Source organism: Peromyscus maniculatus, chromosome 1 (genome assembly GCF_049852395.1).
Source record: "Peromyscus maniculatus bairdii isolate BWxNUB_F1_BW_parent chromosome 1, HU_Pman_BW_mat_3.1, whole genome shotgun sequence".
NCBI lineage: Eukaryota > Metazoa > Chordata > Mammalia > Rodentia > Cricetidae > Peromyscus > Peromyscus maniculatus.
Window position 1 is genome coordinate 163,149,021 of NC_134852.1, and position 20,238 is coordinate 163,169,258.

A 20,238-nucleotide genomic window follows, 5' to 3' on the forward strand; every position below is an offset into this window, starting at 1 on the left:
TGTAGAAGCTGCTTTTTGCCACACACAATCAGCCAGGATCCCACAAGGCCCGCTGGGACAAGAAGACAGTATGTGCCCTTCACATCTATAGAAAGTGCCTCAGAGCTTCTTTCCAGGGAATTCTTTCTTTGGTTTGTTTTTGTAACTTTATTAGGACTTAGAAAGTTTTTTATTTAGCAATAAGGCATCCTCAGGGAGCGCTGGGAAGCAAGTCGTGAGAGTGTTGACAGGATTAAACAGAGAATTGAGAAAAGTCAGAAGAGAAAGGATTTTATCTGGAAGGAAAGCCCCTTAACATGGATGCCACAAGGAGTTATGCAGGACGCTCCCTGCACAAAGGCTCTTGGGAGAGGACTCGGGAGAGGGCTGTGCAGGCCTCATGCCTTGGTGCTGAGATATGTCTATTAGGGAAAGAGGGAATTCTTTCTTAGTTCAGTCAGCAGGCTGTACACTATCCCTTGTTAAGGCTGGGACTGGGCACAAGGAAGACCTTGTGAAGACTTATTTTTAATTTTTAGTGTATGTGTATGTGTCCATGTGCAGATGTGAGTGCCTGTGATGTCCCGAAAAGGGCGTTGGATCCCTTGGAGCTGGAGCCACAGGCTGTCCTAAGCCTCCTCAGACAAGTGCTGGGAACCAGACTCAGATGCTGAGGTGTCTCTCCAGCCCCAGGAAGACCTTTTAAGTGTCATATTTTATTGCTGTGGAGCTGCTCACCCCAGGTCACATAGCTAGGGAATGGCAGGGCCAGCTCCAAATACTGGTAGTCTGCCCCGGCCAGCGGGGTGTCAATGGGGCGACACCCTGCTCTGTATGCCAGCTTTGGCCTCCATCATGGCAGGGTGAGTAGGCAAGTTAAAAGCGAAATGCTGACAATCTTTAGGTTGAGGAGGCATGGTAAAGAAGCAATCTTGTACATCTATGATGATGATGATGATTATTATTATTTTATTTCTGGGGATGGCTCTGGGAGATGGCAAGCCAGGCTGTGAGACTTTCCTTGGCTTTAATAAATTTTATTTAATTTTTTAAAATGTTGTAACAGTGTATAAGCCTGATTTTCCTAAGTAAAAAGATACTGGGGTGATTTAAGGGCTGGTGGGGGACTTTATATGTCCAATATTTAAGTTTTTCCTCCACCAGACAGGTAGCAATTATAATTTTCTCAGCATTTAAAAGCCATTGTTTGATCCAGATAGGAGCATTAGATTTTCCTGACCTTCTGGCTACATTATTAGCTTGACCTAGGCCTGTAAGAGACGAAGAAGTAATAGTCGTCTTAAGTACTTGGCCAATCTTTTTCTGAAATATAAGGAACATCTATGTTTATGTCTAGCAAGCCAATTATCTTCTTTTCCTGTATTTTAAGTGTTTAATTGTTTTGGAATATTTAATTTCCTGAACTCAGAAGGCCATATCACTTGAATCCACACCAGCAGCTCCCTTGGGTGCTGCCCTGTATGAATTTGAATTGTACAATGATCTTAATCTCTCCAGTAAAGTCAGAATCGCACATCCCTAGGGCAACCTTGTACAGCTGAGGAGCTATGGCCTATAATTAGCCCCAATGTCCCTTCTGAGGGGGTCTATAGACTTTTGTATTAAGGTATACATAAATTTATTTTTAAAGCCTATATATCTATCTCAGACCTCAATAAAAACCTTATTCATAGATCTAACTTAGGCATACATCCTCAATATCTCTGTTATTTACTGAGTTTTATGTATCATTTATAACATATCTAGATGTTCATATCTTATATTTTTCTTTCCCAATGACTTGCACTACATACAGTTTAGGTTGGCCAATCAACAAGTTTTATTTTTTAATTATCTTTAATTAAAGTAAACTTATTCTTAACGATTTATAAGTTAGTTGTCTTTATAAACGTAGAAATTAGGCAACTTAGGCTTTATACCTGTCAGCTTTAGCCTTAAAAATATTAAGTTTATACTGAAGTTATTTTAATAACTTCAGAAACAGGAACTCTTATTCAAAAATATAGTATATAAGGAGAGTAACAATTTAATAAATCCTTTAAGGAGTATCATGAAATGAGATAAGCACAGTAAAACAGTAAAACAAAGGAGTTTTTTTTTTTTTTTTTTTTTTTGTTTTTTTTGTTTTTTTTGTAGCAGCTGCACCCTGTATCAAGCCAGATAGCCACCGGAAATGGCAAGGTGAGGAGAAGGGTGGAGAGGACTCACAGGCAGAAGTGAACAGAGATGCAGATAGCAGATAGTTAGATTCAGAGGGAAGAAGGCAGATGTTTAGGATTCCAACCCCCAAATGTCTTCAGGGGTCTGATGAATCCATACAGGTCGTAGCAGGGCGTCCCCTAAGCCAGACCTGTTTTTGCGATGAGTTAACTGAAGTTCTTGTACTTGGCCAAGATTTTTGTAAATTACCAAGAACTTAAAAGACAACCCAGAAAGAGGAAAGAGAGAAAAAAAAAACAAAACACTTTTTTAGGAGAGCTAGGAGTTGCCATTAGTTTTTAAACCAGCTCTGGCTGTGATGCTTGCATTGTTATTTAAATGATGGCTGCTGGAGTGAGCTGCTAGTTAGAAATTTAGAAGTTTAGGCTCAAGTTGGTCCTTAGATCCATTTAGTTTTAGCACAAAAAAACCTGTTTGTAGCAGGACACTGCTGCTACGGTGAACATAGTGAACTTTATTAGCTGTAGTTTACACTCTCAGGAGGTCTTGTAGAGTGAATATTGTGTTACCTCCTTGAAAGACCCTGAATAAAGTAATGGCAGGTTTCTCCCTAAAAGGGAGGGGGGTGTTTAGAATCTCTGCTGCTTGTCATAGTCTGACGGTAAATGAATTTTTTTTTTTTAATAAACCTTTAGGATATCATTAACATCAATCATCCCTTCTTGGGGAAACCAGGGACAACAGTCCTCTAAGTGACTAAAGAATTTGTTGAGGTCTTTTTTTTACAAACCCTTATCCCTCGTGTCTTGGGGCCTCTTTAATGCCCTTAAGGAAAAAGGTTATGGGAAGAACTTCCCTGTCCCATGGTTAAGCCTAAGTTTAGACTAACCTCGTCGTCCTTCCCGCTCTCCTCTGGATCGTCAAGAAAGGGCGTCGAGTCGGGCAGTCTCAACGGACGATCACCAAAAATATCTCCACTAGACGTCTGGACTTTCCTGGAGAAGGACGTTCAACTCCCAACGAGGCGAGGGTCAAGCCCCACGTTGGGCGCCAGTTGCCCCAGCCAGCAGGGTGTCAATGGGGCGACCCACCTGTGGGAGAGAATGAAAGGGACGGGGAGAGAAGACAGCAAGACAAATGTTCTGATCAAGCTGCAAATTTTATTCTCCTCAGCAAGGCTTATATAACATGAGAGGGGGCAGGAAGGAGGGAAGGGGTGCATGACGTGCTGTACGTGCAGGTGAAGGAGTACATGCAGGTGAAGGAGTACGTGCAAGTCGTGAGGCTGCTAGGTGGTGAAGTCACTGGTCAGGGCCCATTGTTCTGTTGCTATGCTACCTGACCTGCCTGACCTGTTCTTTATCTTTGGGGGCATGTGGTTTAGGGCAGGGGCTTGTTCTCTGGCCTAGCTAGTACTTTTCCATGGTCCATGTTTGGTCCCTGACAGTAGTCTGGCCCAAAGGTCCTGGCCTAACCACCACACCACACTGCCTTATGACATTGCCCACGCTTATATGGGTTGGGCAGCATATTAGTATGTTTGTATTGCTGTGACCAAATACATGATATAACTGCTTAAGGGAAGAAAGGCTTATTTTGGTCCATGTTTTAGAGCATTTCAGCCCATCATGGCAGGAAATGCACGGCAGAGCAGTTCAAGTTCATAACAGCTGGAGTATATGGGGGAGGCTGTTAATATCATGTTGGATCAGCAATCAAGTATAAGCCAGGAACTAAGGATGGGTCTAACCATCAAGTCTCGAACCACTGTCCTACTTCTGCCTGCTAGGTCCCACAGCCTCCCCAAACTGCACAACCATCTGGAAATCAAAACATGAGCCTATGGCCACAATCCAGACCCAGGCCATAGCAGGGATAGATGGACTTTATCTTGAGAGTGTGTAGGACTATTCACTTTCAGGAAGGACTGCAAGCATCATGATCCAGGGGAAGGGATCCATTCTGTGTGGCTAAGGGTCTGGACAGCCATGGCCCTTGCTGACCCATGTCTTGAGGCACTGTGAGGAATGCCCATGCTGGCATAGCACTGTACACACTCCCTAACCCTGACATCATATCTGCCTTATACGAGTGTGTCAAAAATCCCAACACTCAGGGCTGGAGAGATGGCTCAGCGGTTAAGAGCACCGACTGCTCTTCCAGAGGTCCTGAGTTCAATTCCCAGCAACTACATGGTGGCTCACAACCATCTATAACAGGATCTGAAGCCCTCTTCAGAATAAATAAATAAATAAATAAATAAATAAATAAATAATAATTAAAAAAAAATCCTGACCCTCCAGTGAACAAGGTCTTCTTGACACAATCTGGAGACACTGACTTTGTCACATGTTTTGTTGGGCATGGGATGTTGAAATTGAAGGATGGTCCCTGGTTCCAGGAAACAAAGGAGAGATAAAGACTTAGGTCGTGGGCTAGAGAGTTTGGTTGGTAAAGTGCTTGCCAAGCAAGCATGAGGACCTGAATTTGCTGGCCAGACGGTCTGGCCAGTTGGTGAAAAGTCCTATCTTAAAAGATAAGGTACAAAGGGGCTAGAGAAATGGCTAGAGAGCGCTTGCTACTTTGGCAAAGTCCCCGAATCAGATCCCAGCACTCACACTGGACAGCTCACAACTGCCTGGAACTCCATTTCCAGGGCATTGGGTACTACTGTCTTCTGGCCTCTGCTGGCACTGGTATATATGCTGTGCACATAAGTTCATGCAGGTGTGCACATGTGCATACACACACACATAAATAAATTTAAAAAATATGTAAGGTGGAATGATGGCGCAGTGGTTAAGAACACTGATTAGTCTTCCAGAGGACTGGGAATCAATTTCCAGCACCCACATGACAGCTCAAAACTGTCTGTAACTCCAGTTCCAGGGGATCCCATGTCCTCTTCTGGCCTCCATGGGTTCTACATGCACATGATGCACAGACATTCACACAGGCAAAATACTCATACACCTAAAATGTGATAAATAAAATATGAAAAAAAAGAAAGAAAAGGTGGAGGATGGTTGAGAAAGGTGAAGGATGATTGAGGAAAACACCTGATGTTGATCTCTGGTCTCCACACACACACAAACACATGTGTACCATCATGCATACATGCACACACACACATATACTCATATACTATTACTACTACTACTGCTGCTACTACTACTACTATACACACACACACACACACACACACACACACACACACACACACACCAAAGTGAATGGCCCTTGAGGAACAACAGTTGAGGTGTCCTCTGGCCTCCACATGCATGAACATCCTTGCCTGCATGCACATCTGCACACATACACTCAAGTTAGGGAATAGTAAAATGCACACTGCTAAGACTTGATCTTCTCCTATCCTGGACTTGGGGTCTATTTTCCATAAGAACCCTCATTGTACAGCAGCTACCTACTTTCCCCACTCTCTGTGGATGGGGAAGAAGCTGTTTTTGTGAGCATTTACTATGTGCCAGGTGTTCCTGTGACCTGCCTCATTCCACTCTTACCACTTGCTGTGAGAAGACCTTGCTCCTGTTCACAGCTGACAGTACCCAGCAAAGGGAGGTGACCGACCAACCTCCTGGCCAAGAGTCTCTGTGCTCTTCCCATGGCCCCACCCTGCTTCCTCTGTTCCTCTGGGGACAGGGACCCATGCTGCTTTGGGAGCTCAGAAGAGCTGGAACACTTCTCTGCAGAGGATCTTCATGTCAGGGTATCTGCAGTCAAGGACTTACACTGTCCTCTGGGTTACAGGGCATCCTCCATGAAGAGAATGGGCGGACCAGGGGCTGGCGGCATGGATGGAGATGAAAAGACCTTGCATGTAGTGTCTCCGCCCCTGCCCTCTGGGCTGACAGCTATTTCCTCCTTCAGCACACTCCTCTCCTGTCACTTGCCTGGTGCCTAGTCTTGCTGCTTTCAGGAGCTGCCAGACTCCCTGGCTCAAGCCTGTGCTCACTCTGCGGCTAGGTAAGGAGTCAGTCCCAGGGGCTGGGCAGCCTTGGTGCCCTCTCAGGACTAGACAGAGGGCTGCTCCTAGCTAGGATGACAGGGGATGAGCTTAAGAGTCTGGGGAGGGCTGATATCTAGAAGGAATGCTAGCTAGATGGTAGGCACAATGGTGAGCTGTCCAGTCATGGCCACCATCCAGACAATCTCAGGGGTGGGGACAGGATGACACAGTAAGCTTAGAGAAACTGACGAGTCACCCAGCTGGAAGCTGAGGAACTGGGATCTAAGCTCAGGGCTTTGCAAGCTGGGGTTCCCACTACAGCAAGATCCTGGCTGCTGGGCACTCTAAGATCCTGGGTCTTGAAGATGTCTCCATGCAGCCCCAGGGATCAGACTGGGTGGTTCCTGAGTGCGGCCACAGCATTCTCTGGGCATCCCACATGGTGTGGATGGACACTGCAGCTGACAGGGACTGTCTCAGGGCAGAGAGAGTGGTTCACACCTGCCTGCTGGGAGGAGAGCCTCAGTCTCCCTCCACAGCACTGGCCCAGCTGCTGTGCCTCTCTGAACCTCAGTTTCCCCTTCTGAAAAGCTACTCTCAGTGGATTAATATGAGTGTAACTGCTCGGCAGATGCCAAAGCTTAGGAAGCAGGATCAGGAAGAATTCAGAGGTCGCAGGTCTGCCTGCCCACTGATCTTCCTTCAGGAGGCATTCTGTCGGGGAAATTCTAGCTTGGTGTCCCAGAACCCCACCCTAGGTGGTCTCTGGCACAGAGTAGATTTTTCCATTCTGGCCACTCTTTCTGTTGGGAAGAGGAGTTCTGAAATCCCTGGCACCCCCCTCCTCTTTCCTTCTCTTCCTCTATCATCACTTGCAAAACTGGAGAAATGGTGAGCTGAGGACTGAACGGTCCCTCTTCCATATGGCTGTGGTGGGTGGCTCAACAAGTACTTTAAACACTTGGGTCTCAGTTTTCTCATCTGAACAATGGGATGGAGAGAGAGTCCTGGCACGTTCTTTCAGAACTGAGAAAAAGCATCGGTTAGAGGATCTACCACATTCCCTGAGGGTCACGGGTACTTGGCACAACCTGAGTTCCCACACCATGCTTTCATTTCCTCCCTGCTGCAGAGGGTGTAAAGTCCGATTCCCTCAGCCCTCCCTTCATTACAGAGCCCTGGGGTTCTCCATGAGGCTGTGAGCATGCATAGAACCTGGCTTTTCCAGAGCATCTGAGTCATTGCTCAATATGGCTACTGGCCCAGTGTGGGTGAATGGGGATGGGCTTCCTGGGGTAGACAGGACTGTCACTGCCCTCCCTGGGTCCCCAGTAACACCATGTGATAGTTCCTCCAGCCAGGTCTCACGCTTGTCTCTCTTATCTATTTCCTCTCCTTCTATCAGCGGAGAAGCCAACTCCCCTTATCTCACTCAATCAGCACACCCAAGCAATCACCTCTGAGACCAAGAGCGGCTCTCTAGGAAGAACTGCTGCAAGGTAAGGCCTGGAGTGTTGGGTGGTACAGACCCCCCACCCCCATCTCATACGAGGGGCCACACCCATCCCGCTGTGTTCTCGGGACCAGGAAAATGAGTCCTGCCTGGTCTGACCTTTGTGATCTTGGACAGGTTCTTAACATTAATCACAATGGTATTGATACAGTGCCTGCTTCATGCTAGTTTCCTTGTGTGTGTATATGCGTATGTACATGTATATGTGTGTGTGGAAGTCAGATGTCAACCCTGAGTGTTCCTTAGGAGCAGTCACCTTAAAAAGATTTATTTTTATTATTTTAAAGTATGTGTGTGTGCATATGAATGCAGGTATATGTGTATGTCTGTATAAGTCAGATGCCAGCCTTGAGTGATGTTGCTTAAGGAGCAGTCCACCTTAAAAATATTTTTATTATTTTAAAGTGTGTATGTGTGTGTGTGTTTGGGGGTACGTGTGTGGATGCAGGTGCCTACAGAGGCCAGAGGAATTGGATCCCCTGGAATTAAGTAATAAAGGCAATTGTGAGCTGCCCAACACAGGTACTGGGAATCAAACACTGGTCCCCTGGAGAAGCAGTGTGTGCTTTTCTCTGGAACCGTCTCTCCAGTCCCCTACCTTGTCTTTTCGAGTTAAGTTCTCTGGGATCCAGGTTTCCTGGATGAGTTTAGGCTGACTGGCGAGTGAGCCCCTAGGATCCCCCTGTCTTTACCCCTCCAGCAGTGAGATAACAAGCATGTGCCACCATGCCCTACTTTATACCCGGGTGCTGGGATCAAACTCAGGGCCTCTTCATTTTCCCACCCACCCAAGACCCCTTTGAATAGTTCTCATTTTGTTGTTCCAGTGGTCCTACGAGCTAGGGACTGTTGGGAGAGACACCCACGTTAGGAAGACACAGGCTCAGGAAGGCTACACTTGGCTTGCCCAAAACCTCATTGGGGGAGGAGGGCAGCTGGGATGTTAGCGCCTTGCCTTGCTCAGCCTCATTGATCCCCAGTGTCCATCCTATGGCCAGGCATACTGGCAACTCTGAGATAGGCTTCTCTCTTGCCCAGGCTGCAGACTTCTGGTTCCCCGGTGCCAGGTTCAACCCTCCTTTCTTCCACCTTGCCATGGCCAACGTCACTCTGAAGCCACTCTGTCCACTCTTAGAGGAGATGGTCCAGCTTCCAAGCCACAGCAACTCTAGCATCCGCTATATTGACCACGTGTCGGTGCTGCTGCACGGGCTGGCTGCGCTGCTGGGTCTGGTGGAGAACGGACTCATCCTGTTTGTAGTGGGCTGTCGCATGCGCCAGACGGTGGTCACCACCTGGGTGCTGCACCTGGCTCTGTCTGACTTGCTAGCCTCCGCCTCCCTGCCCTTCTTCACCTACTTCCTGGCGGTGGGCCACTCGTGGGAGCTGGGTACCACCTTCTGCAAGTTTCACTCCTCGGTCTTCTTTCTTAACATGTTTGCCAGCGGCTTCCTGCTCAGCGCCATCAGCCTGGACCGCTGTCTGCAGGTGGTGCGGCCAGTGTGGGCACAAAACCACCGCACGGTGGCGGTCGCGCACAGAGTCTGCCTGATGCTCTGGGCTCTGGCGGTGCTCAATACAGTACCCTACTTCGTGTTCAGGGACACCATCCCGAGGCTGGATGGCCGCATCATGTGCTATTACAATATGCTGCTCTTGAACCCAGGGCCCGACCGCGACGCCACGTGCGACTACCGCCAGAAGGCCCTGGCGGTGAGCAAGTTCTTGCTGGCCTTCGTGGTGCCTCTGGCCATTATCGCCTTGAGCCACGTGGCCGTGAGCCTGCAACTGCGCCACCGCGGCCGCCAGAGGACAGGTCGCTTCGTGCGCCTGGTGGCGGCCATCGTGGCGGCCTTCGTGCTCTGCTGGGGGCCCTACCATGTCTTCAGTTTGCTGGAGGCGCGTGCCCATGCTGTCACCACGCTACGGCAGCTCGCGTCACGCGGGCTGCCCTTCGTCACCAGTCTGGCTTTCTTCAATAGTGTGGTCAATCCGCTGCTTTACGTGCTCACCTGTCCGGACATGATGCACAAACTGCGGCGCTCGCTGCGTGCCGTGTTTGAAAGCGTGCTGGTGGAGGACAGCGACTTGAGTGGTGGGTCTGGCAGCCGCCGCCGCCGTGCCTCCTCCACTGCCACAACCTCCACTCTCCTGCTGGCTGGCCGCCTTCCCCGGCTGCATCCTGCACGTTTGATCAGCTGGATGCGGGGTGGTGGTGCAGAGCCCCAGCAGAGGGTTCCAGTGCAGGCCCAAAAGCGAGGCTCACTGAACCACGCGCTGAGCTCCACCTCCGATTAGACCAGCACAGCCTGGATGGCATGCCAACACACCCCTGGCATCTCTCCATACCCCGTTGAAAATGTACATAGCCAATGCTAGGCCCAGGTAATAGCTCTCCTGGGCAGAGGCCAAGTAACCAGCTTGAGGACCATGACTGAGTCTTCAGGAGCAAAGTGAATTGAAAGCAGTCTTTCCCAAACACTTTAATCTTGCAGTATCAAGCTGGGAGAGGATCATCAAGGCGCAGAAGTGGCCTTTGGAGGAGCTGCCTGGTTCCTGACCACTGGCCTCAAGGCTTTCACTTTTTTTTTCCCTCGAGACAGGGCTTCTCTGTGTAGTTTTGGTGCCTGTCCTGCATCTCGCTCTGTAGACCAGGCTGGCCTCAAACTCAGAGATCCATCTGCCTAGCTCTGCCTCCCATGGGCTGGGATTAAAAGGTGCATCACCACAGCCCAGTAGCTTTTACACTTTTAAGAAGTGTAAGTACTTGAACTGCCTAGGGATCTTGCTAGGGTAACCGATGAGGGTGGGGATGAGTTTGTACTTCTAATACCTCTCAGGCAGCTGGCCTAAGGACAACTGGAGTCACACAGGTTAAACTCACAGCCTGCACCTCCTAGGGTGCTGCTTTGTGAATGGGGAGGAGATTCTGCCAATGGATAGTATATATGGGGGTACAGTGGGAGGAAAGGGTTGAGACGCAGTTTCTAGCCCACCACCTTCATTTTTAACCCCCCAGTTGGCCTCTGAGCCAGATGCTTTTACCACACAGACTTGCTGCTTGTGTGATACGTCTGTCAACTCCAGCTCAGGGCTCTTTACTGCCCAGTTTCAGAGCTGCTGCTGCCAGAGGCTGCACTCCAGCCTTGAGCATCACAAGTTCAAGTCTATCCAGCGAACATCCTCCAGCCGCCTCCCAGGACAGGGCCTGGCAGCTATCACTTCCAACCCACAGGTAGGAGGGGGCCTTGCATCGGCCATGGACCTTCCACCACACTACATCTAATGTCTTCCCCACCATGGATGGACTGCAGGACAGCCGGCTGTGACTCATCTCTACATTCCAGGGGAAGGGGATGATGTCAGTAACTGGTGGATGTGAAGAGCAGAGATGAGACATCCTCAGGATCTCCTGAACCACTTAAGGCCAGGCTGGCTGTCAGTTCTCAGTGCCAAGCAGGACTCAAGTCTGGGGCAGGTTCTTCTCAAACCGGAGTAAACTGTGTCACCCTTCACTCCCTCCGGCTCTACTCAGAGCAGCACACCATACCTGTGACATCATGCATTTTAATTGTTTATTATAAGAATGAAAGCCCAATGCGGCAGGGACTTGTGTCTTTCTGGAAGCCTAGACTGTACTTGTGCAGACATCAATAAACACTTCTGTGAAAGACCAGGTGGGCACGGCTCAAGTCCTAAGGCTTCTACAGTCCAGTGTGGGAAAGGGGTGCTAGAGAGGAACCCAGCTCCCTGCAACCTCCTCGTTTTACAGGAAGGGGCTAGCTTCAGTCAGCAGAGGGGCAGATTCAGCAGAATTCACAAGTGGCCAAGGTGACTGGCCTTTGGGAAAATGGAGGAGCTGACTTCTGACAGCAGGCCTCCAAGTGTGGGCTAGACTCATGACCCTGAGACAGGGAGTTAGTTACTAGCTCACTGGGAACAAGAGATCACAGTCAAGATCTTTTGTTGTTGTTGTTTGATAGGGCTTTATATGATCTGTAGCCCTAGCTGTCCTGGAACTCATTCCATAGACCAGGTTGGCTTCAAACTCAGAGATCCGCCTGTCTCTGCCTCTCAAGTGCTGGGATTAAAGGCGTGTGCCACCATTGCCCAGCAACAGTTTAAGATCTTAAGGCACTCTGGAAAAGACCTGAAAGGAGATGGAGACAGTTAAATCTCTCCTGAGACCCTGTGAGGTTCTGGGTTCCCTCAGGGCTGTGGTCCCTGTCTTAATGCAACAGAGCTGATGTGCTGGCCCCAGGAGAGGTGTGTGACAGTGGCCTGAGAGGTGGCTTGTTTGATGTGGCTCTTGGCTTGTGCAGGCCTCCAGGCTGTCCTGAGCTCAGACATTGGCTACAGGCCTCTGGGGTGGCTGCTTCTGGAGCAAGGCCAGGGTGTCTCTCTTCTCAATGGAGCGCAGCTGCTTCTTCTTCGCCTTCTTGAGCTTGGCGGGGTTTCGGATCTGGGGGTGGGGAAATAGGAGGCATTAGTGTGGTAGACAACCCTACACCTGTCTCTGGGGAAAAGGAAGGGAGGCACCAGGACTGCGGCAGGACAGTGGACCATATAAAGCAGGGAACCCAAGCACCTTAAAGGCTGTCACCTGGCCACAGCCTGCATCTCTTGGATGGGCATACTCACCACTTGGACAATCTCAGCCTTCCGTTCATTCTCTAGGCGGCGTCTCAGGTTCTCAGCCCGGCGCTCTTTCTTCTCCTGAAACACACAGAAGGGGAACTCAGGCTAGGAGCTGAGGGGCCCTGAGATCCCAGGCTCCTGGTAAGTAAGAACTGGCACAACCAGAAGAAGCCTGCTTGGACTCCAGGTTGTTTCTAGTGGGGAGGGGTGGAGGCCTAGGCACTTCTGGGGAGAACAATGGGGTACAATGCCTATGCTGTGGGCCTGGAGCTGAGGCCCACTGTGGCAAGAGTACCTGGCTCCAAATTAGAAAGAAGGTGGATAAAAGATACCTGAGGGCAGCGGCTTACACAGACGACTGTGTGGGCCAAGATGTGGGTGCCTTCCCACCCAGAAGTCACATGCGGGCAGAATGGCCCCTTGTACCATCCCATGCACGAGCTGCCAGGGAGGGCTAGGCTGGTTCCCTCCTTTGTGCTATTTGCCCAGGTTTCCTTCTGCCCAAGCTCAGGTGTACCAGAACGAGAACACAAGGCCAGGATATACCTAGGCTCTGTACCTGGTCCCAGGCAGGGTTGGGCAGGTTGAGCTGTCAAAAGGCTCTGAAGGAACCTGGTCCGGCTTGAGTTTTCATTCTGCTACTTTCTAACTAGGTTATTGTGGCCGAGCCTGCCTCCACTTCCTCACCTTTACAGTAAAGTTGACCACAGGCCTACCTCACCAGAGTGACGTGCGACATGAGTGTGACTAAGGCTTGGAACGGTGCCAGGTCGCTGGGGGCGGGAGGTCCAGGGATCCCTAGCCATGCTGCTCTCGTACCCCAGCGGGGCTAGAAAGGGATGGCGGCTCCAGCATTCAATGCTATGGTCAAGGCCTTTTGTGGCTTTGGTAACTTTTAGTCTGGGGTAGCCTGGGCCTTTGGAGAGGAAGTGACCTTTGCTCCTGTGTATTAGGAGGAAGGCTAGGAGGATGCACCTCTCTCTCCAGTTGCTCATGAGATAGCAACTGTTTCGCCCAAGAGGGATCCAAGGCTGCACAAGAAAAGAGGTGAGGCCTCAGTAACAGACAGATCTGGAGTGACTCAAAGCAAGGATGCCTTCGTGACCGGCCATCTCTCTTCTCAGGGGCCAAGCTGGGACCACCAGACTAGCAGTGATTTGGTCCCGGGGACAGTGCTGCTGACAAACCCAGCATGACCGTGCTTCCTCAGTACTGCCAGTTGAAGGGACACTGGGACTCTTTCCAAGGCTTCCTGGAGGCTGAAGGTGTTGGAAATAAGCCTCTGTGGTGCTGGAACCCAAGGCCTCGTGTATGCCAGTCAAGTGCTCTACCACCGTCCCTAGCTCATGGGCATGAACCTTTAACAAGGACATTTGTGGTTATGAGCTGGGGGCCAGGGAAGTGAATTGAAAGGGAAGTACAGGAACCACCCATGGGCTGGTGTGTAGGCCTATCTTCTAGAGTGACAGCAACAAATTTGAGACAAGCTTTTCCCTCATAAGCAGGTCTCAGAGAGGGGTTGACTCCACCACTGAATACTCCTGCCACGAAAATGGCTTGCTGGCCTTCATCTTGGGTTCCTCAATCTACTTCCAGGTCTCTTGCATGTCCCTGAGCCAGAGGTTTAGCCGAATGGTAGAGTGGGAATCCTACCATGGCCCTAGACTACTCCTCTTCCCCAGGGCCCTCATGCCCAGGGCTCTGACCAAGTCGTACTCCCACACCCATGTCTGTTACAGCACACGTGTATTTGGCCTCTGTGATCCAGACGTGGCCAGATGTCCGTTACCTGCCGGCGCCTCTGTTTCTCCTCCTCTAGGTGCCGGGCGAAGTCCTTGGCCAGCTTCCTCTCCTGTCGCTCCTTCATTTTCCGCTGCCAGGAGGTACGCAGGGGCTTGTCCTGAACCATCTGGGAGAACCTTGGCAGGAGAGGAGGCACTCAGGGGACCTCTGTGGTACTGCCTTCACACCCTGCTCTCACTGGGCTCTGGGTCTGCTTCCCGTCCTGCCTGCCTGGACCTCGCTTTCTATAGAAGCTTAGGATGGAACAGGCCGCTAAGCATGGCTATATTGAAGCATATGGCTGTAACTCAGATAGGCTTGTGCTTTCCATTCTAGAGGAACAAACCAAGACCTCGAGTCCTTGCATTCCTAAGTATATGCCGGGTCTTGAACCTTTCTGTACCCATATGGCCTCAGCTGTGAAGTTTTGTTGCCACCAAACATGGTGACCTGTGAGTGAATGCCTCTGAAGATGAGGTGCTCGCTCCCTAGAGGGGTATGGCTTTACTTCCAAACAGTAAGAACAGGGGGCTTTTCTGTAACAATTCTGATTCTTTCCCAGCTTTGGGTATGTGTGTATAAGAGCTGTTTGTTCCCTTCCTAGGAGTCACACACAGTCTAGAACTTTGCCCCCCACCCCATTCATAAGCAGTCTGCACTGTTAACTTCTGATTCCCTCCCCTGCCAGGTCCCCAAAGGCTTGCTCAAGATTCCGCTCTCTAAAAACAGAGCAGTGAGTGTGTTGTGGACTTCCTTCCTACCCTTAAAAATTGGGATATGAGAATCCTGAAAGCACAAGATGCTGGAAGCCTGGAGAAGTCAGACCACAGACATGATGCTGTAATGTATCATCGTGGAAATGGTCCACATCTCGTCTGTCCTCTAGGGGATCTTCCCCACAGCAGAAATCTCAACTGAACCCCACTGCTCTTTCCCTACTGCCTAAATGATGCCTTTTCCACATGGGCCTCTTCATTCCTTCTCTCAAAGATATGAACTGAGCACTTATGATGCCCCAGAACTGAAAGGACAAGGAAGACTTCATGTCTTAAGAAGGCTGCAACTGGAGTCAAGTCAGATCCACAGAAGCAGGGTGATGGGTTCCGATCACCTGCTTTGTAAGCCAATCTGTGCTCACATCCTGTGTCTCATTTAGCCTCCCTGAGCCTTGGTTTCCTCGGATGTACAACCATCAAAAACAGTAACACTTTCCCCAAAGGGCAGAGAGAAAGATTACATGTGCTGCTGGGTGGGAAAGACTCTCCCTTTGGTCAGTCCCTATCGAAGAGACACGTAACCAGTGCCCAGTGATATATTTTATCAAAGACAATAACTAACAGACAACAGTGGAAAGGACTTCACTGCATTCAAGTAATGGGCGCCTTTCTTGCTCTGCCGCCCTCACCAGATGTGGTAGACAAAGTAAATATTTTTGGAACAAACTCTGAACTCTGGACAAAGAGGATGGAAGGGCAGGGTGTGGTGGCGCATGCCTTTAATCCCAGCACTAGGGAGGCAGAGGCAGGCAGATCTCTGTGAATTCCAGGACAGCCAGTGTTACATACTGAGACCCTGTCTCAAAAAAAAAAAAAAAAAAAAAAAAAAAAGGATGGAAAGCAAGTTCAAAAGAACCACGGCCGAGGGCAGAGAAATGACCACTGAGGGTCTCCACCCCCAACCTCAGGGCATTTGACATTCTGATTCTGATTGTTAACTTCACTCGGGTGAGCTCTTTCCAACCCTGGGATTGCATTCGGGTAAAGGCGGGGTCCAAACACACAGAGAGCCCTACCTACCGTCCATGCTGCCCCACCCCCCACTTTACCTCTTCTTGGAGCGGTCTTTCCACACACGCCCGGATTTGGGCTTCCCCTTCGGGATTACAGGAAGCTCCTCCTTCTCCTTCAATTTCTTGGGCGCCGGGGCCTGGGGAGAAGATATGACTCGCTTCTTTGTGTTGAGACCCCCTGTCACCGTCTGGCCAGCCGGAGGTAGCCTGCTTGGTTCCTGCGGGCGCTCTAGGGAGCTGGGTGCCCGGGCTGTCAGCTCCTGTACTGGCCGAGAGGGCTCGGGACCCGGTGCCTGCTGGCCCGGGCAGGGCTCTGGGGATCCTGGGACCAGCTCCTCCTTAGCGTGGACCACCTGGGAGTCCAGTTCTCCCCGTGTGGCAGAGCATTTGGATGACTCCTCTCGCTGGGGGGATTCCGGACTCGACTCTGTCTGTCCTGCAGGTGGCACCAGGCCCAGATCTTGCAGAGGTTGAAGGGACCCGGGATCAGGCTCTGGCTGCCTTTGGGGGGACCCAAAACCTGCATCCTGTTTCAGACAGGGTGATCCCGGAGGTGTCTCCGGCTCGGGCTGGGGAGACGCAAGGTCCAGAGGCTGCACTCCCGGAGACTCGGGCTCGCTTGTTTCTTCTGGGTTCGACTCGAACTCTACAAGGACCCGTCTTACCCGAGAAACTGCGGGGTCAGGATGGGTCTCTAGGGACAGAGGTCTTAGGCCTTCAAGTCGCCGGCTGCGCCTCAGCGGCGTATCCATGGCTCACGTGTAGCCTCCGTCGCATTCGGAACCACAGGCGCCTTCATATGACGTCGACACACCCACTTCCGTACCGGGCAGGAAGCGCACTCGTGAGGACGCCGTGCTGATGGGAGGGGTGGAAAAGCAGGGCTGCCAGCCCCTTAGGGGCCGGGCTTAGTAGACGCATGCGTGTTGTGTCGCGTTGAATGCGTCTGGTTGCTGGGTTTCCGTTTTTTTTTGTTTTTTATTTTGTAAAATGCGTTTTCTAGGTGCTAGAGAAGTAGCGGCACTTTTTTATTTTTTTCCCTGAGAGGAGAAGTCGGCAAAAGGGCCGAATGATCCTGTTAACTCTGGAACGGCCGGGCCCGCAAACGTTGCGCTGTCTCAGTTTTCTCTTTTGTAACAGAGGCTTTGCGCCGTGTTCCTAAGGAGGATGTATTCGGGCCTCCATGAGCGGGCAATCTAAGTCGAGTTGTGTTAAACGTTCCCACCCTTGCCGCCTCTCTCTTCTCCTCTTCCGTGCTCAGGTTTGCAGTTAGTGGTTCTCTTCTTTCAAAACTAATTAATAAGCAAAGTGTCAGGCCTGAGGCCCAGAAAGCCTTGACTGCTTGTTGTCAAAGTTGGGACTCACAACCTGTACCCCAAGTCAGGTCTGGCTGCTTTGTTCTCAGTGAGCCTATTGAAAGAGCAGAATTAAAAGTGGAAAGCTTTAGAAAAAGATGTATTCATTGTGGTCATACTGGGTAGGGTTACAAAGAGATTCAGTGAATCACCCAAGTCTGTCCACAGGGTCCTGAAGTGAGATAAAAATTTAGATAGAGGGCCACGGATAAGCACATCTAAGCAGTCCCTGTCAAGGTGTGACCTCACCCACCAGGAACCCATCTTTATCTGGGTTTTAGTCTCATCCTGTGAAGTGGTCTGACAAGGTGTTAGAACTGTATGAAATCTCTGTCCAGGAGACAAGTTCCTCCCCTGGCTGGTGTCCTTTCCTTCTCCCAGCATGAGAATTCTGGGGAAATCCCCATTTCTCTCTCTCTCTCTCTCTTTTTTTTTTTTTTTTTTTTTTTTTTTTGGTTTTTCGAGGCAGGGTTTCTCTGTGTAGCTTTGCGCCTTTCCTGGAACTCGCTCTGGAGACCAGGCTGGCCTCGAACTCACAGAGATCCGCCTGGCTCTGCCTCCTGAGTGCTGGGATTAAAGGCGTGCGCCACCACCGCCCGGCTTGAAATCCCCATTTCTTTGGGGTCCATTGTCTGATGGTCAGATTGTCTGACAGATTGAGAGACCCAAGTGTCTCTTTAGAACACCTTCGTTTCTGCCAGAGTGGTTACATGCTAACCCAGGAGGAGGCCAGGAAGATGAAAAGTTCCTGCGGGGTGGAAAGTGGGTGGGGAATTCTTGCCATCCATGGTCTCAGATGCATACCGATGGAGTCAACCTGAGTGCACCCCGAGGGGCAGGCAATAACACAGCCTCTCCATGGCACGGGAAACAGTTGCACCCATGTGCTGTAATTTTATATGTCAGTTCCTGCCTCCCTGGTTCCTCTGCTGGCTCACAGCTCTCATGCTCCTGATCCAAGGACAGCTTCAGGGAGTTGGTGCTCAGGCACTAACTCTCCCAGCTTCCCCCCTCCCCTACCCCCCCAATCCTCAAAGGAGTAGGTTCTGTGTGGTTACTCAAATTCCTGCCCCTGCTGGAATGGTCCAATACTCAGACCCACACGGTGGTTGCCCGGGCCTGTGGAGGAGCTATATGCCTCCACTCCTGCTCCAGGCTGCCTCAGCTCCCCCTACTTCCTGACTCTTACCTCTATCTGGAGGGATCACTTGCAAATGTTGATGAGATCACATCCCAGGTCTACTTAAAATAACCCAGGGCTAATTTTATGTCCCTGCCAGGATAGCTTGTGTGCGTGAGCGATGGCTTTTGAACAGAGGGCTTTGAGTGTGCCTCTGATACATATGCAAGGTTCCTCTTGAGCCCAGCCTGCCACTGTCGTGTGTGTGTGTGTGTGTGTGTGTGTGTGTGTGTGTGTGTGTGTGTGTGTGTGTGGTGTCAGGGGAGGCTCCTGAAATTTGCAGAGCAATCACTTTCTCCCTTACTTTCACACGTTAAGCCAGAGGATAGGAAGGGGCTTTTGTGTTCCCCAGAGACCTCGGCAGGGTTCAGCCCCAGGCTTTTGTGAAGGTAACCTGGTAGTTCACATGCCCTCAGGCTTCTCCCTGGCTCACTTTCCCACTCATTTATGGTTGCTTCTAAGGAGGGGGGCGGGCACTTTGAAACAGATTATTTACATATAAATCCTCATCTCAAGCATTGACATCTGTTACTGTATCAAAGTTCTCCTGCACCTTGAATCTCCAGGCAGAACCTGAGATGCAGGGGCCTAATGAAGATCTGTCTATTTCTTTGTGTATGTTTGTGTGAGCTTGTCTTTCAAACTTCCAGTGCCAGTGTGTGTGTGTGTGTGTGTGTGTGTGTGTGTGTGTGTGTGTTCTGTTTATGGGTATTTGCCTCTGCCAGGGCAAGGTGAGAGAGTACCTGGCTGACTATATTCGTTTCTTGGTTCAAGCATTCATATCGCTGTGTGCTGCTGCCTGTATAAGTCACATGTGCCCGTGTGTGTGTGTGTGTGTGTGTGTGTGTGTGTGTGTGTGTGTGTACCTCTGTGCATCTGTCAGTGCAGACCTTTGTACTAGGATTGACAGTCATCCCCCTGGCTTGGCACTCCAGGGGGCTAAACAAATACCAGGAGACCCCTGGTAGGCAGCAAGTGTTTAGTTGGTGCTGGAGATTTAAGATCTCAACTGTGCTGCCCTGATTGGGTGGATGATTGAAGCCTAGGAGAGTATCTGATCCATATCATGGGTCCATCTGTGGGCACTGGTTTCCTTCAGTCAGCAGATCTCAGGTTACATAAATAAGCCAGGTCTTGCTCAGTCAGCACTTCATGGCATGTGTGACACTCGGCCCCTCCAGTGCATAGGCCAGGGGCAGTCGGGAACAGGAATGTCTGCAGGAGGGGCAGTTGCCAGGCAGCTAAACCTTCCAGCTCTGTGACTAATCCTGGCTCACAGTGTCACTCGCTGCCTGGCTTCGGCCAAGAGCTTTATCCTTTCTGTGCCCCGGGTACCTTCTGGAGAACAGGGAGGTTTGCTGAGTTGAGAGGCTTCAGAGTCAGACAGGCCAGGTGGGACCCCGCCCCCCGGAGTCAGACAGGCCAGGTGGGACCGTCAGCCGCAAGAGCAGCGCACCTGCCTCCTAGGGTGGTTGTGCAAAGTGAACAGGGTTGCACACGCACACACCTGGCGGCAGTCTTCTCTCTGCTACTCAGGGGTTGCTGCTCACATATTCAAAGACGTGTTTCCTATCGCGTTTCTAGAGTCGCCTTTTAGTCAGACCGAAATCTCCCGTCTCTCCAGCTGTTCCCCGGTTCTCCACAGGCCTCCCTGCCCACCTCCCCCAGAACTGACTGCACTCAGCACTGGCTTCATCCTCTCCCTGCTCCATGGCTCCCAGCAGTGTGACTGGCACCCTGCCCTCATGCTCTTCCTGGCGTGGCCCTCCAGTGGAAACCCTCCATGTGGCTCCAGCTGTCTCCTGGAGTTATTTTAGATACTGTAAGATTTCCTCGCCTCTCCTCCCCTTCCTC

The 20,238-nt window shown here is 50.6% G+C and overlaps 2 protein-coding genes across 2 annotated transcripts; one reads left to right on the forward strand and one right to left on the reverse strand.

The window, feature by feature from the left end:
• The first annotated feature begins 6,048 nt into the window (after positions 1 to 6,048).
• Ptgdr2 (prostaglandin D2 receptor 2) lies at positions 6,049 to 11,311 on the forward strand. Its single transcript, XM_042260985.2, has 3 exons — positions 6,049 to 6,144; positions 7,533 to 7,626; positions 8,679 to 11,311. The coding sequence occupies exon 3, from the start codon at positions 8,736 to 8,738 to the stop codon at positions 9,936 to 9,938; it is 1,203 nt and encodes a 400-aa protein (XP_042116919.1). The 5' UTR covers positions 6,049 to 6,144; positions 7,533 to 7,626; positions 8,679 to 8,735; the 3' UTR covers positions 9,939 to 11,311.
• Ccdc86 (coiled-coil domain containing 86) lies at positions 11,202 to 16,655 on the reverse strand. Its single transcript, XM_006993827.4, has 4 exons — positions 15,886 to 16,655; positions 14,068 to 14,197; positions 12,282 to 12,356; positions 11,202 to 12,102 (listed from the first exon to the last, which is right to left on the reverse strand). Exons 1-4 carry the CDS (start codon positions 16,599 to 16,601, stop codon positions 11,983 to 11,985), a joined length of 1,041 nt encoding a protein of 346 aa, XP_006993889.1. The 5' UTR covers positions 16,602 to 16,655; the 3' UTR covers positions 11,202 to 11,982.
• Between the last annotated feature and the right edge of the window lie 3,583 nt (positions 16,656 to 20,238).